The 15,169-nt window shown below is 31.0% G+C and overlaps 6 protein-coding genes across 6 annotated transcripts; 5 read left to right on the top strand and 1 right to left on the bottom strand.

The window, feature by feature from the left end:
• Window positions 1-23: 23 nt before the first annotated feature.
• On the top strand, window positions 24-2,269 carry DFA_00796 (uncharacterized protein; the record flags this gene model as incomplete). The annotated part of the gene is made up of 5 exons (XM_004358722.1): window positions 24-75; window positions 122-150; window positions 719-805; window positions 2,064-2,107; window positions 2,233-2,269. The coding sequence occupies 5 exons, from the start codon at window positions 24-26 to the stop codon at window positions 2,267-2,269; spliced, it is 249 nt and encodes an 82-aa protein (XP_004358779.1).
• A 1,423-nt stretch (window positions 2,270-3,692) lies between these two features.
• Window positions 3,693-7,183, top strand: gefS (Ras guanine nucleotide exchange factor; the record flags this gene model as incomplete). Its single annotated transcript, XM_004358721.1, has 8 exons — window positions 3,693-3,893; window positions 3,988-4,243; window positions 4,329-5,009; window positions 5,083-5,730; window positions 5,823-6,118; window positions 6,203-6,460; window positions 6,537-6,841; window positions 6,916-7,183. The coding sequence occupies 8 exons, from the start codon at window positions 3,693-3,695 to the stop codon at window positions 7,181-7,183; spliced, it is 2,913 nt and encodes a 970-aa protein (XP_004358778.1).
• A 534-nt stretch (window positions 7,184-7,717) lies between these two features.
• Window positions 7,718-8,436, top strand: DFA_00794 (uncharacterized protein; the record flags this gene model as incomplete). Its single annotated transcript, XM_004358720.1, has 2 exons — window positions 7,718-8,145; window positions 8,220-8,436. 2 exons carry the CDS (start codon window positions 7,718-7,720, stop codon window positions 8,434-8,436), a joined length of 645 nt encoding a protein of 214 aa, XP_004358777.1.
• Window positions 8,437-9,100: 664 nt separating this feature from the next.
• On the top strand, window positions 9,101-9,637 carry DFA_00793 (uncharacterized protein; the record flags this gene model as incomplete). The annotated part of the gene is made up of 1 exon (XM_004358719.1): window positions 9,101-9,637. One exon carries the CDS (start codon window positions 9,101-9,103, stop codon window positions 9,635-9,637), a length of 537 nt encoding a protein of 178 aa, XP_004358776.1.
• A 1,501-nt stretch (window positions 9,638-11,138) lies between these two features.
• DFA_00792 (uncharacterized protein) lies at window positions 11,139-13,930 on the top strand (the record flags this gene model as incomplete). The annotated part of the gene is made up of 5 exons (XM_004358718.1): window positions 11,139-12,278; window positions 12,673-12,751; window positions 12,866-13,105; window positions 13,172-13,554; window positions 13,622-13,930. 5 exons carry the CDS (start codon window positions 11,139-11,141, stop codon window positions 13,928-13,930), a joined length of 2,151 nt encoding a protein of 716 aa, XP_004358775.1.
• A 170-nt stretch (window positions 13,931-14,100) lies between these two features.
• vps2B (SNF7 family protein) lies at window positions 14,101-14,869 on the bottom strand (the record flags this gene model as incomplete). Its single annotated transcript, XM_004358717.1, has 3 exons — window positions 14,101-14,427; window positions 14,527-14,762; window positions 14,836-14,869. The coding sequence occupies 3 exons, from the start codon at window positions 14,867-14,869 to the stop codon at window positions 14,101-14,103; spliced, it is 597 nt and encodes a 198-aa protein (XP_004358774.1).
• Window positions 14,870-15,169: the final 300 nt, after the last annotated feature.

Here is a 15,169-nt window from a genome sequence, read left to right as displayed (position 1 = left end):
ATGAAAAAAGGTATTTGATTAAAATGTACAGAAGAATCATTCATTCACCCATCGATCGTCTCACTCGTTTTTTGAGTAAAAAAGAATAATTGTTTTTTTTTTTTTCATTATAAACTTTAAGAACATGTTTCTCGTCCTTGCTCACATGTTGTGTTTTAGAAACAACAACAAAAACCTTGATGATATTTCGCTTAGATTTTAACTTAACTTTACTTTCTTTTTCAGTGTGACACTTGAGACAAGACACAAATAAACTTTGAAAACTTTCATCTAGTAGTAATTGAATGAGAGACGTGGAAATGCCACCTTTTCACGGATCTGTGAAAAAATCGTGTCTTTCATCTTACCTGTGTGTTTGACAGATAGAGAGAGAAAAACACCACCGCATGCCAAAGAAAGATCCCGATGATCGGAAGAAAAGATAGTTTCTGTACATCAACAATCAACAATCCTCCAATCATCGGAACGGATACACAACCATACCATTCAATTACCCCCCAGCCCCTCTATGATGCCGAGACAAAAACAAAATTAATCAAAATAACTTTAATAATAATTAATTTAATTTTTTAAACAGAGCAGACACTCAACTGCGGTGAAAGTTTAAAAAATCTTAATTTCTTTTTTTTTTAATTTTAATTTATTGTTGGTGTTTGCAACACGCACCTCATTCACCCAAGAAAACATCAATCGTTTATTTTCAGATATATAAATATAGCCACATAAAACAAAAGAAGAGAGAAATAGAGACAAAGACACAGCACAGAGCCAGTTCAGTTTCATAGCTACTACTACTACAGCAGCAGCATAAAAATAAAGGTGGGTTTATGAACAAATATACATTAAATTAAATTAAACCGTACCGTTGACCGGTCCGGCATTTGAACAAATTTAGTACCTTCTCCTCTTTTTCTTTTCCTCTTTTTCTTCCTCTCTCTATTTTCGGTATTCGTATATATATATATATATATCGGTTGAAGTCATCATTATAATCATCCTCATCCTCATCATCATCATCATAGCAAGTAGTAATAGTAATAGTAAATAATAATAGTAGTAAAATTGGTTCGCAACACACACAACACAGGACAATAGGTGTCTGTCGCATACTATTTATCTATCGATCGATTGATTGATTGATTGATTCAACCCCCCCTTCCTCTTCCTCCTGCAGTCAATTTCTATTTTTGTATCTGTGGGGGTTTGGGTTTGGTTTGGTTTGGATTTGGGTTTGGGTTTGACTGTCAAACATACATAGAACATGCTGACTTGACTGTAGTCCCATCCTACTTCAATTTGAACAATCAACTCTTCTCATTCTTTTGATTTTAGTAGCACACTCTCTCGATGAATGAATCCACAAATCTGATACTGTTGATTGATTTTTTCAACACCACCACCACCACCTTTCCACAACCAGCACTCTCTATCAATATGATCCCGTCACCACTACTACTACTACTATTACTACTACCACCACGATTCGATTATAATTATGTAGCAGGCTAGATATGTATGTGAATCAACTACTACTATATTTAAATCATTCATTCACATTCACCATTCATTCATAACAACAGAATAGAAAAACAACAACAACAATAATAATAATAATAATAATAATAATAATAATAATAATAATAATAATAATAATAATAACTACTGGGATTATTATTATTATTATTTGAATCCAACCGTTAATATTCTCTTGTACAACAGCAACAATCAAAAGTAGTAGTCGAACAAAGAGAGGTAAGGGTAATTAGATACTAAAAAGGTGTAGGGTTCAATAGCAGTGTGGGAGTAATAGAGTTTGAGGATGGGATAGGAAAGGAAAAGAAAAGAGGACTGTTAAGGAAATATCAATATCACAACAGCAACAACAACAGCAACAATTAATCAATCAATCAACCAATCAATCACTTGTTTCATATTTACCATCATCTTTAATAACTACTATCAAACCAAACTGTTCATTCATTCAGTTCAAGTTAGTTCAAGTTAGTTCATTGGAATAAATTACTAATAACTTATTCGTTACTGTATATATTATATATAAATAGCAAGAAGCAACAACAACTAGTTATATTAATATTACTATAACTTTGTAAATACTCATCGTCCCCAAAACCAAACCGACCAATTAAAAAAAGTTTGATTTGCATCGGACGGTTCTTGGCGCTCTTTACAAAAAACAGTGTAGGAGCTCTCTCTTGGATATATACGTTATAGTAATAATAATCAATCAATTCAAATAACATCGACTTGATCAAAGCATTCAAGTAGTTTGGTCATTAACAACTGACCTTCAGTTTTGTGGATAGATAAACATAGATTCATCAACTATTGATTCCGTTGCAGACAGATAGAAATATATAGGATAGAATAACAACATACAAAATGGGGTAAGTCTACAGTGATATCTATCATCAGTTTTTTTTTAAACACTTTATGTGCTTTAAAGTAGGAGTATAGTAGTCATCAGTTTGAACAAACACCCAACCAACAACAACAACAACAACAGGTTATATATCGACTACGATGAAATAGTTCATCGTCGCAACCAATGGTGTGCATGTGTGTGTGTGTGTGTATGTGTGTCAGTCATCACAAACACTTTCAAGAGAGCGAGAGAGAGAGGAGAGTAGATATAAAACAAAAAGTCAACCACCACCCATCTTCACCAATTTATCATCTCCTACATACCCTTGGAATTGATAGATATTCTCATTGCATTCAACCAACCAACACACCCATAACAAAAACAAACACCGACTCACCAAATTGCTAATCACCCACCATCCCTAAGGAAGGAAGGATAAAGAATGGTGTTTGTATCGTCGACGCCACTAGTGTACCTACTACACCCCATATATATAACAAATTACGGTGATTCGGAACCTTTCTAACAACTAAACCAACCTAGCCATCAATCAATCAATGAGACCAACCTGGCAGAAAAGGGTTATGGTGGTCGTGGTAAAAAGGAAGGAAGGAAGGAGAAGATGACAATATATCTATATAGATCACACACACCTCTTGACTTCAAACAACAACAAAGAGCGAGAGGTTTTTTGTTTTAAAGTCACCATGGTGGTAATGATCAAAAACACCCCCACACACTCACTCACACACACGCACTCTACTCTCTCTCTCTTTTTCTCTAGCTCCCTCTCACTGTACAAACAAACAAACAATCAATCAATTTTTGATCAAACAGCAAGCAAGGGTTCAACACAAAGATTGTTTAAAAATTAAAAAGATATATAAAATAGTCTTTTTGTTTTGTACTCTCTCTCTTTGATCTCAATCAAATCAAAGCTTTTATTTTAAAATCCCAATATTCTCATAATCCAAGTCATCACAACGACTCTCATCTCCTCTCTCGCTCTCACACAATCCATAGACAAGCAGGCACACAATCAATCAATCACGTGTTGTTGTTTGGCTTTTTGTTGAAAATTAATATAGCAATATTATTGTATTCATGATTTAATTGGTTGTTTGGGAAATAGGATCCTTTTCATCTATTAATACATCACCTTTTGTACATCTACAATACTACTACTACTACTACACACATTTCATCATCATCATAATTATTATAATCTACCAATCAAAAGTAATATTAATAATTTCTATTTCTTTTCATAATCTATATAATCTAATAATAATCTATAATAATAATAATAATGGTATTATTCCATTTACAACGATCAACTTCACAAAATACATTTAGCGAGGTATCATTGGTTGGTATAACAGCGACGTTGTTCCAACGCGATGAGAAACAAAAATGGATTCCTTTCGATAATGCAATGTGTCGATTAGAGATTTTAAAGAGCGACAAGGAATTGAGATATAGAATGGTCGCCATTTCAAATGATAATAGAGTATGTAGAATAGAATCTATCATTTTTGTAGATTGATTTCCCCCCTTGACTCACTCTTTCCCTCTTTTCCCTTATTCCATTTTTTTTTTTGTAGTGTATTTATAATAAATGGGTACGAACCAATAGTAGTATTGCAAAATGTAGCGATGTCTTTTTAGAGACAAAACAAACTTCATCACAAACCAACAAGACAGAATCCATAGGATTAAATTGCGCATACAAAGATGAAGTTGGAAAATTTATGGAAGTTTTTAACGAATGTATAAATAGTCTACAAAATGCTAGATCATCTTTACCATCTGGTGGTGGTGGTGGTGGTGGTCTACCTTCATCTGCTTCTATATGTGAAGGTAAAAAGAAATACTAAAAAGGAAATGAGATCAAAACTTTAGTTTAATTATTAACCTTTTTTTTTTTAATTTTTCAATTTTCTAGATTTATCAGGACTAACAATATCAATATCATCAAATTCTGTAAATTCACCACCAACATCATCATCACCAACAACAACAACAGCCGGTGCCGAAACGGCAGGAACGATTCCAAATTTCCTTGATCTTCCACTTCCTCCTCCACCTCCAACCACCCAAACCGGTGGTTATTCAGCCGATCAAGGTGCATGTCACAATGCCAATGTGATTGCAGCCATGTCACTTCCACCTCCACCATCTGCCAATCTATTGACTATTAGTGGTGGATTTTTCAGTATGCCAGCCACCCCACAACCATCGCCTCCACTATTCTCATCACTTCCATCGTCACTCACAAAATCCAACTCTTTTATTCAACCTTCTGATCGATCGTCAGGCAGCAGTGGCACCAATACGCCACCATCTCTTGATATTTTCAACCCAACCAAAACCATTACAACCACCACCACCACTACCACCACGACGGTCACTCGTATCGGAGCCGCCACCGAATCAGTCATGAAAACAGCAAGTGGAAGAAAATCACTACGTGCTCGTTCAACTGGCAAAACTCTATCGAAAAAGGAAGGATTAGCAATCTCTGCTCAAAATGTCGAAGGTATTCAAAATATTGGTGAAAATATCGAAGAAGAATCTCTAAATCTTTTAGATTTAGTAAATGAACAAGTTGTTAATCCAACTCAAAGTAAGAAACAAAAAAAAAAAAAAAAAGAAAAAGATAATATTTATTAATTAATTTATTTTTATTTTTCATTTAGGTGTACAATTAATTAATCAATCAATAACAAAACTATATGAACATTTACAAATTTTATTTATTTTATGTCAAGGAGAATCGACCAAAGATCATCATGGATTGAAATTGATTAAACAGGCAACCGATAGAATTTCGCGTGGACCACCAACATTGCCAGAGATTCAAGGCATGATTGGATACAACTGGTACAACAATGAAGAGATTAGTTCTACAGTCTCTGGATTCACCAATCTTTTGTATGCAAAGAAATATCTAGTGCCAACGATTGCCCATCTCTCCACATCGGTTCGTGTCTTGGGTTTGCAGGCATCGCTCGAGGCAGAGTGGATGTCGAGAAACCAAGCAGCCGAGCCTGAAAAGGTGGTGGTTCAATTGGCTGCCATTTCTCGTGAGCTTTTAAATGCTATTGCTCGACTTCAAACTGCCACACAGGCCTTTTGTTCAGTGTGCAACAACATTAAAATCAATGCCGCCGAACAAAATATGCACCCATCTCTACGTGGTCGTAGTCCATCTACTGCCGATTTCATCAATGTCTGGGATGAACAAAAACAACTTAAAGATCAAATACCAAATATTTCAACTACAACTGGTTTAAAAGCTACTCTTAATCAATTGGTCATTTTATTAACTTCTGATTCAAATTATGGTAAATTGAAAGAAATTAGAAAAGAAAAAGGAAAAGAAAAGAATAATAATAATTTATATTAATACTTACTTTTTTTTACTTTTTATTTTTAGATTCAAAATTCTTAAAAACATTTATAACTACATATCAATCATTTGCGTCACCAAATTTATTATTTACAAAGTTGGTTGAAAGATATACAGTTCCAGAATGGTATACTACCAACAAACAAAAGATTACAACCATTCAACAAAGAGTGATTGTAGTTTTGAAATATTGGATCGTCAATCAATCATCGGATTTTGATCAAGAATTGGTTGATCAAATCTATTATTTCATTGATAATACTCTAATCTCTGATGGTTATGCTGAATTAAGTAAAGCACTTCGTGAAATGTTAAGCAAATTGGTATGAAAACAAAATAATCATGTATAATTTATATATATATATAATTTATTAACATTTCCTTTCCTTGCTCTTTTATTTATTTAGTTGGAAGATAGAGATGTAAAATTAGAATTATTATTCCAAATGCCACCAAGAATACAATTCCAAGAGGATAGTATTTTATCACCAATAGAATTATTTTTCGAATGTAGTCCTCAATCGATTGCTCAACAATTATCATTGATTGATTTTGAAATATTCAAAGATATCGAAGCTCGTGAACTTTTAAATCAAAACTTTAACAAACCAAAAATGAAATATAAAGCTCCAAATGTTATGAGAATGATTAATAGATCAACTCAAGTATGTATAGAAAACAAAACAAAACAAAATAATAATAATAATATATATACTAATTATTGTTTATTTATTATTTTAGTTTTCATTTTGGGTAGCATCATTAATTGTAATGGAAGGTAAAAAAGAAAAGAGAATTAAGATTTTTGAAAAGATTTTGGATATTGCAAAATATTTATTGAAATATAATAATTACAACACTTTGATGAGTCTTGTAGCAGGTCTTGCTCTTACGCCAGTTCACAGATTGAAAAAGACTAAAAAGAAACTATCATCTTCTGCCATTTCAATGATGGCCGAATGTGAAAGAATATTCTCGTCAAAGAAATCATTCAAAAATTATCGTGAAGTAATTAGTACTGTTACTGCTCCTTGTATTCCTTATATGTATGTCTAAAACAAAAACAAAAACAAAACAAAACAAAACAAAATATTAATTTGATTTATTTATTTATTTTTAGTGGTATTAATCTTACAGACCTTGTATTTATTGAAGAAGGTAATCCTGATTTGGTTCAACAAGATGGAGCTAGTTCATCATCGCTTGGACCAGTTCTCAATTTCAAAAAGAGAGAATTGTTCTATCAAGCTTGGAGCGATATTTCACGTTTCCAAGAACAAGGATATACTTTCCAAACTGAAGAACCACTCAACACATTCTTACTTCATCTTCCAGTATTAGATGAAAAGGATTTATATGATTTATCAATACTTGTTGAACCAAGATAGATAAAGAAAAAAAAATAGATATATAGAAAAAAAACAAAAACAAAAAAAAAAAAGAGGAAATGAACAAGTCCTCACACAATCATTAATAACAATTAATAATTAATAACAAACAATAATTAATAATAATTAATAATAATAATAATAATCTATTTTCCGATGCATAATCCCCGAATTTAAAAGTATTTATATACTTTGTATTTTTTTTACTAATAATAATAATATTTATTCATCATCACAACAAGATGTCTTGATCGACTCTCCCACTCTCTAACACCTAAAAAATAACCAATAATAATCAACCAATAATCCATAATAACAACAATAAATATACCTTACTACCATTGTACAACAGTATACCTTTAAATACCAAACTTTGTCGATAATAATTATTTTATGTTTATCATGACCTACCGCCAAAACTTTTGAAGTTCACACAAACACTGGGTGAAAATTGAAACTGAGAACCAACCTCCTCCTGATCAAATTTGATAAGTTGTGTATCTATTAATATTGAAAGAGAGAGACTTAAACAACATGTCAGATATAAAGAAAAGAAGATCAAAGAAAAAGGTAGAGGAAGAGGATGATGTCGATGAGATTGTAGCAGAGATTGAAAAACCATCTCCACCAACTAAAATGAGAACGAGAAGAGATACTGCAGCAGCTGCTACTACTACAACAAAGGTTGTAGAGACTCCTACCAAGGCATCAAGTAAAAAGGCTGCTGCAAAGACAAAGAAACAAACAGAAGAGGAATCATCTACTGCTGAAAAGAAGAAAAAGACACCAACTAAAACTACAAAGAAGATCAAAGATAAAGATTCTGATGATGAATTGGAATTGGATCATGAAGAAGAACCTGCTTCTTCTTCATCAACATCAAAATCAAAGGTTACTTCCAAACCAACTTCAACTACATCTACTCCAAGAGGAAAATTATCTGAAGCTGAATTAGCGCAAATGTATATATCTCATATGATAGATTTAAGATCAAAGATGAGAAAAGTACTAACATTATTTATATTTATATTTATAGTCAACAAGAAAATAGAGTTGTTGTTATTAAATTCCTTATATTCTCGGTATTGATGTTTTTGGTACCTCTATCTCTATACTATGGATTTGTAGATTATATGGGTGATTGGTTTGGCGTCGCTAGAATCGATAGACCTACTTATGGAGGTGTCATTGCTATTTTAGGAATGTTTGGTGTTATGGCTTCATATAGTGTAATGGCATATTATGAAAAATAATCAAACATAATAATATAATATTCTCCAATACATAGCATAATAATTATTTTAGAACATATATATATATATATCTATCTCTTTCCTTCTTTTTCTTTTCCCTCCCAAACGCATATAATATAATATGCATATATAAACAAACAAACCAAAACAAACAAAACAAACAAAACATTATTAAATTAATTAATTTTCGAAATACTAATAATAATAATAATAATAATAATTAATAACAAACCAAAATTTCCTGCGATAACCAAAAATAATAATAATAATAATAAAATTGATTCCAAACAATAATATTGATCCCAACAAAATTAAAAGCCCATATATGTATGTCGGTCGATCCATCATTTTTCTTGAGCTGATCTGATCAACTTCACTTGAAACCTTGTTTACTAGTAAAATCTAGATTTAAATTATTATGAAATTTCTAGTTCTTGTTTTCTCAAAATTTTCCTCAGTTTTGATATGCAACCTTTTTTCTCTGTTTTAGCACTATATATATCTTCAATGGGACAGCATTGTTTAAATAACGAATCAATTGCAATAAGCAACAACACAAACAAGTAACTTTACTTTACTTTAGAAAACACAACATTTATTTATTTAAACATTATTTATTGACTTTGCAAAGTACAATAAAACACTATATATATCATATAATATCATGGAGAACCAACAACCAGAACAACAAGAACAACAAGAACAACCACAACAACAAGAGAGAAGAATTAAATCAGTATTGGATCAACCATTACCAGAGATTAATAATCAATTGTCAGGATCATCTGGAGATGAAAGTGAATATTCCTCATCAGAAGAATCGAGGGGCAACAAGAAAAAGAGAGTACCAAGAAAGAAAAACACAGTAAAGAGTGAAAATGAAGTAGTACTCGAAGAGAAGAAGGCTCGTTTACCATCGGCAGAAGAAATATACAATAGAATCAAATGGGATGTCAGCATGGTGGAAAATGTTGACAACTTTCAAATCGGATATGAAGACCGGTTCGATGGAATCAAGTTTGTCATCTTTTCAGAGTTTGAAATTGGTGTCATCCCACTTCACCGTGTCAAACAATTCAAACACAATGAAAAGTTGGTTTGGGATAGAGCTTCAAGATTATATGATTTCCCAGAGTTTCAACAACCAGAATCATCAATCAATGCCGCCGCTGAACAACAACAACAACAAGTGGTCGTTTAAAATAGGGTGATTTCATTCATTCTTTTTTTTAAATGATTAAAAGGAATCTGGACATGTGGACCAGCGTTATATGGTCTTCCATTTTTGGAAGACAACTATTGACAGTCAATGTCTTTCTTTATCAATCAAGTTTTTCATCCTCTCTACTTTTGATATCGATCGATTGATTGTTTTATAGTTCCCACAAGCCACTGACCGATCCATATACCCAACCCTCAAGCCCATCCATCCACCCTCCATCCATCTATCCACCTGCCACGTAAATTAATTTTATTTATAGTTTATATTACATTTATCAAAAAATGACAATATATAATAAAAAACAATAAATATATGATTTATTCAACAAAGAAAAGACTAAAAAAAGAATATTAATTTTTTGATTTATGTGATGGATGGTCCATCTCCCAAGCAAGCACACTGTTTTTCAAATGATCATTTATTTTTTGAAAACAGATAAGAATGAATGATATCATTCATTGAGAATAGAATAGAATAGAAAGAAAGAGAGATGGAATGAATGAATGAAAATAATCAACTTTTTCAAACAGAAGAAACATTCATTATTATGTTTACTCTCTCTTAAACCAAACATATCATATATAATGGCAGCGGATATTCAATCAATCAATCAATCAATCATACAATCAAATCATTGACCCCCCGCCGATAGAAATCACAACAGTCGTCGGTCGAGTGGTATTGTGGGGGTGGGAATGTGGTGGTGTTGATGGACAATGTAATGTTGACTTTTATGGATATTTTTAAATGGATCGACGACAGAGAGAGAGAGAGAGAGAGAGAGAAAGAGAAGTAGGAACAGTTTAAAATACTGGGTGAACGGATACTCTCTCATTCTCTCTCACTCACTCTCTCAATCAATCTATTAATTACTCTTTATATAAATGAATTCAAACAATTTTAAATTAATCGATTTATATAAAAGGAGTAGGCAGGTAGGTTGGTTGGTATCACCATCATCATCATCACTATAATCATATGATATATCATTTCAATCTTACCTCCAACAACGGGTAAAAGTGATATAAAGAGTTTGGATTCCAGAGAGAGATTTCCCATCATCATATGAATATGTGACCGATCATTTTTAATTTTCCATTGTTGGTAATAATAATAATAATAATAATAATAATTAAAATAGAATAATAATAATAATAATATTAAGAATAAGGAAAACAATCAATATATCACACATATATATATATATAGTCAGTAAGAATCATATATTTTCTTAAAATCTCCCATGAAAAAATAATATTAATTATATATTTTTTTATAATAGATATTATTGTTATTGTATAAAGTCATTGAACATTATTAATATTATACTACTATTACTATTGTTGTTATTCATTTATTTATTTTAAATGATAAACCAATATTATTATTATTATTTATTTATTTAATTTAAATTACACATTTTAATAATTTACCAATATATTCAACTCTACTTCTTCTTCTTCTTCTTTTTCATTTTTAAATGTCAACTCTTTCTTCACCGGTTGTAATTTCAACCAAATCCACCACCACCACCAAATTAGAGCCAGAATTCAACTTTAATCATGGTCATCATTATCCACCACTTTCTCCTGATATTCGAGTCAACAACGATAACCAAGACGATAATGATAATACAGAGTTTGATGATATTCAGTTGGAACCAATTGATACGACACCACCATCAACCATACCAGCAGTGACTGGTACAATACGATACCAACCATCCATTGAAATGGTTGATGAAGATTTTGGAACACGTGATTACAACCATAACAACAGCAACAACAATATTCGAATTGAAGAAAGATATTTAAATTCTCCACTTCCAAATCATCCAAATCATCAAAATAATAATCAAAATACAACAACAATAGATATTCCACAATTAAATATAAATACTACTACAACTATAGTTCCAACTACAACAACAACAACAACAACGAATCAAATAGATGAACAACAACAATTAGAATTAAATTATGAATTTCAAAGAGAATTAATTGATAGTACAAGTATATGTTCGAATTTTACCAATTGGAATATACTCTATCTTTTATTTGGATGTGTTGTCATTGTCAACACTGTCATATTGTTTTCAGTTGGATTCCTATCAGAGAATCAATCCATTATATTTAGTGGTATCATTCTATGTCCCATTGGATTCCTAGCTATCAATCACTCGATTCATCTAGCCTATCGAAGATCAAGACGAGTTTATAATCGGTTGTTGACTGAACACCGAAGACGTCAAAGGGAAGCTGCTGAGGGACAAGCCCCACCAGTCGATCCATCAACACTCCCATCCAAACTTGAAGTCCTCACTATAGGTATTCAATGTTCTCCAACTCCATTCCCAAGTATATCTCATCATCATCATCATCATAATGAAGATGATGATAATAATAATACCCATCATCAATATCAATATCATCATCATCGATTATCAATAGACATGGATAAATATGATATCACTAGTTTCCAAAATAATAACAACAACAACAACAAGAAAAAAAAGACGACAATGAATGAAATATCAACAAACAATAATAATAATAATATAAATAATAATAATCGAGATAATAATAATAATAATAACGATGATACAACTAGTACAGGAAGTGTAATTATAAATAATAATCGAGATAATAATCATAGTTCAATGGATTGGACAGTGTAAATCTAACACAAATAAACCAACCATTCTTGATTAATTATCAACAATCTCCATTTAAATTATAAATATAAACATGTAATCTGAATACTACAAAAATTTTAAGTCTTCTTCTTCTTTGATCTGAGATTGATTGTTTGCACCGCTGTTGTGTTGGTAGGTGAGGTGTGTTTAATTTACCTCGCTTTTTTAAGAACCTTTTTAAAACACAACTGTTGTGAGCTCCGACTGATCCCCTTTATTTATTATTTATTATTATTCGCGATTATTATTATTATTATTGTATTATTTATTATTATTCAGTTATTATTATTATTATTATTATTATAATTCAGTTAGTTAGGTGATGACACTACCAACAAGCAGCATCCATTCACTCGATGGTTACTTTAACTATTTAATACAATTGTATAGAGAAAAGTGTAAGATTGATTGATGCTATACAGTAGCATGATAGCAATTTAGTTATAGTATAATGTAACATAGTCATAGTAATTAACAAGAAGAACTTGTGTCATTATTATTATTATAATTAGTTTTAAAAGATCAAGTAATATTTAATTGGGATGAAAGAATCAATGATTCTACATATAATCAATCTTTGAATACGTTGGATGGATACATTAAAGTACAAGACTATCGATCATTCACTAGACATTGCACTGCATTTATTCAATCTGCAACCTATTGCAACTCACTCTTGGTCGACCTATTGATGAGAACTCCCGACCCAATTGTACCAAAGGATCAAAAATCACTTTGGATTTATTCTTTTCGTAAGCAACATACAATATGGTTGGTTTATTATTTACACATACTAACCATTAATGATTGATCTATAGACGATGACAATAATATAGAACTATTGGCTGATCGAATTGCAGTGTTGCCAATGGCCAACATGGATATACTAATTAGACTATTTGGATTATTACACGATATTAGTACTAATCAAAGTCAATCAAATAATAATAATATTAATAATAATAGTAATGGATTGTCGCCAACCACTACTACGAATACTACAACGATAATTGATGCAAAGATTATTGGTGATGTATATGGAGCTACATTATTGAGATCAGAGTCTACACCCAATTCATCACCATCAGCTTCACTACAAGGTAGTGGTGAATTCTTCTTTGTAGATGGTGTCAATGCATACACTGTCATTGGGACTCAAATAGCAACTCTATTTATCGAACAATATAATCAAATATTTCCAGTATGTTTTTTGGGCAAAGGAATAATATATCAAGTTTAATTAATTAATTATTTATTTATCTTTTTAGACATTAAATAATGAATTAAAACAAAGAGAAGAAAGAGTAAACAAAGCAGTACAAGCATTAAAAGAAAATGTAGAGAGTCATTATTGCAAATTACAAGAGAATATCTATTTGACGATTAAAAAGATTAAACCATCACGGTTTGATACGAGGATATCAATCATTAGGAAAATACATAAAGACACGGAATACCAATCGTTTGTAGATGCTTTGAAACAATACAAGGTTGGACAAAATGGTAGAGTCTCTTTAAAAAAGGATGAAAATAAGAAAAGAACTGCAATCGATCCATTATTATTTTCGACTGGCTAAATCCAACAAAAAAATAAACCCCATTTTGTATATAATAAGTTTGGTGTATAATGATTAATAGTAATTAATAGTAATTAATAGTAATATATATATATTACTATTTTAATTTAAAATTATACAAAAAAAAAAAAAAAAGGATATATATTTATATATTTCTTTTTCTTTTCTTTTTAACCATTAACTTGATGTTTTGAAGCAAGTCCAGTTGCAGTTGTAGAGGTTGGAGCATCTACAAGTTGAGAAGCCAAATCAATACCGATTTCATCCAATACTTGATTCAAAATTTCTTGTGACTCCTCTTCTTCTCCATCTTGTTGCATGACATCGTCCATAGTATCGTTCATCATCTCTTCCTTCATGTCCATCTTGTCTGATTGTTGTTCAAATTCCATCATAATCTTTGTAAATTGTGGAAGGTTCATTTGTCTATTCATAACAGTCATTGCCTTTGTTACTCCCTTCATTGCTTCTGCCATTGATTGTGTTGATTGTAATGTCTACAAATTAAAAAAAAAAAATTAAATTGATTAATTTTTACATTTCTATCTCTCTCTCTTTCTACTCTATTTGTTTGTGCATCGTTTGGTTGTTCATACTTGAATTCTTAAACTAACAGCTTGTAATTGTGTTTTCATTTCATAAAACTTTTGAATATGATATCTTGTTCTTACAAGATCCTTTGCCATGATCTTTGCAGAATTCATCTGTCCTTGCTTGGCCATCTTTTTAATGTCCAATATAATCTTTTTCTCTTGGTTTTGAAGACTAACTCTTTCTCTATCCAATTCTCTCATTGATTTATTTAATGATCTTTGATTCTCTCTTAGAATCTCTAAATGAATGAATGTTGTTGTTAATATCATCATTTATAAACAACTCTCAGTTCATATCTCTCTACTATATACCTTTAGGTGTCTTTTGCTTTCCAAATAGAAACATTCTTTCTTTATATCTTCTTTTAATTAAATAGTTTACTACACAAATAAAGTATCTTTTATAGATGTGAATGTTGATGTTGATGATATAGATAGATAGATAATAATAATAATATACAAATAAATAATAATAACTGCACTTTACTAATGAAACTTTGTGAAAGTACTACTTTCAACTCGACCAATTTATTTTATTAATTTATTTTTTCACTCACCTTTCCTCAATTTTGAAGAGTTATAGAGCTCAAGTTTTCAGCACCTTGTCAAGACTCAAAGATACACAAACTTTTCTTTTAAAAGAAAG

This window comes from Cavenderia fasciculata, assembly GCF_000203815.1.
Source record: "Cavenderia fasciculata unplaced genomic scaffold Scf_Dfasci-F-a-25c12.r2-5, whole genome shotgun sequence".
NCBI classification, from domain to species: Eukaryota; Evosea; class Eumycetozoa; order Acytosteliales; family Cavenderiaceae; genus Cavenderia; species Cavenderia fasciculata.
This window is presented reverse-complemented; position numbering and strand designations above follow the sequence as displayed.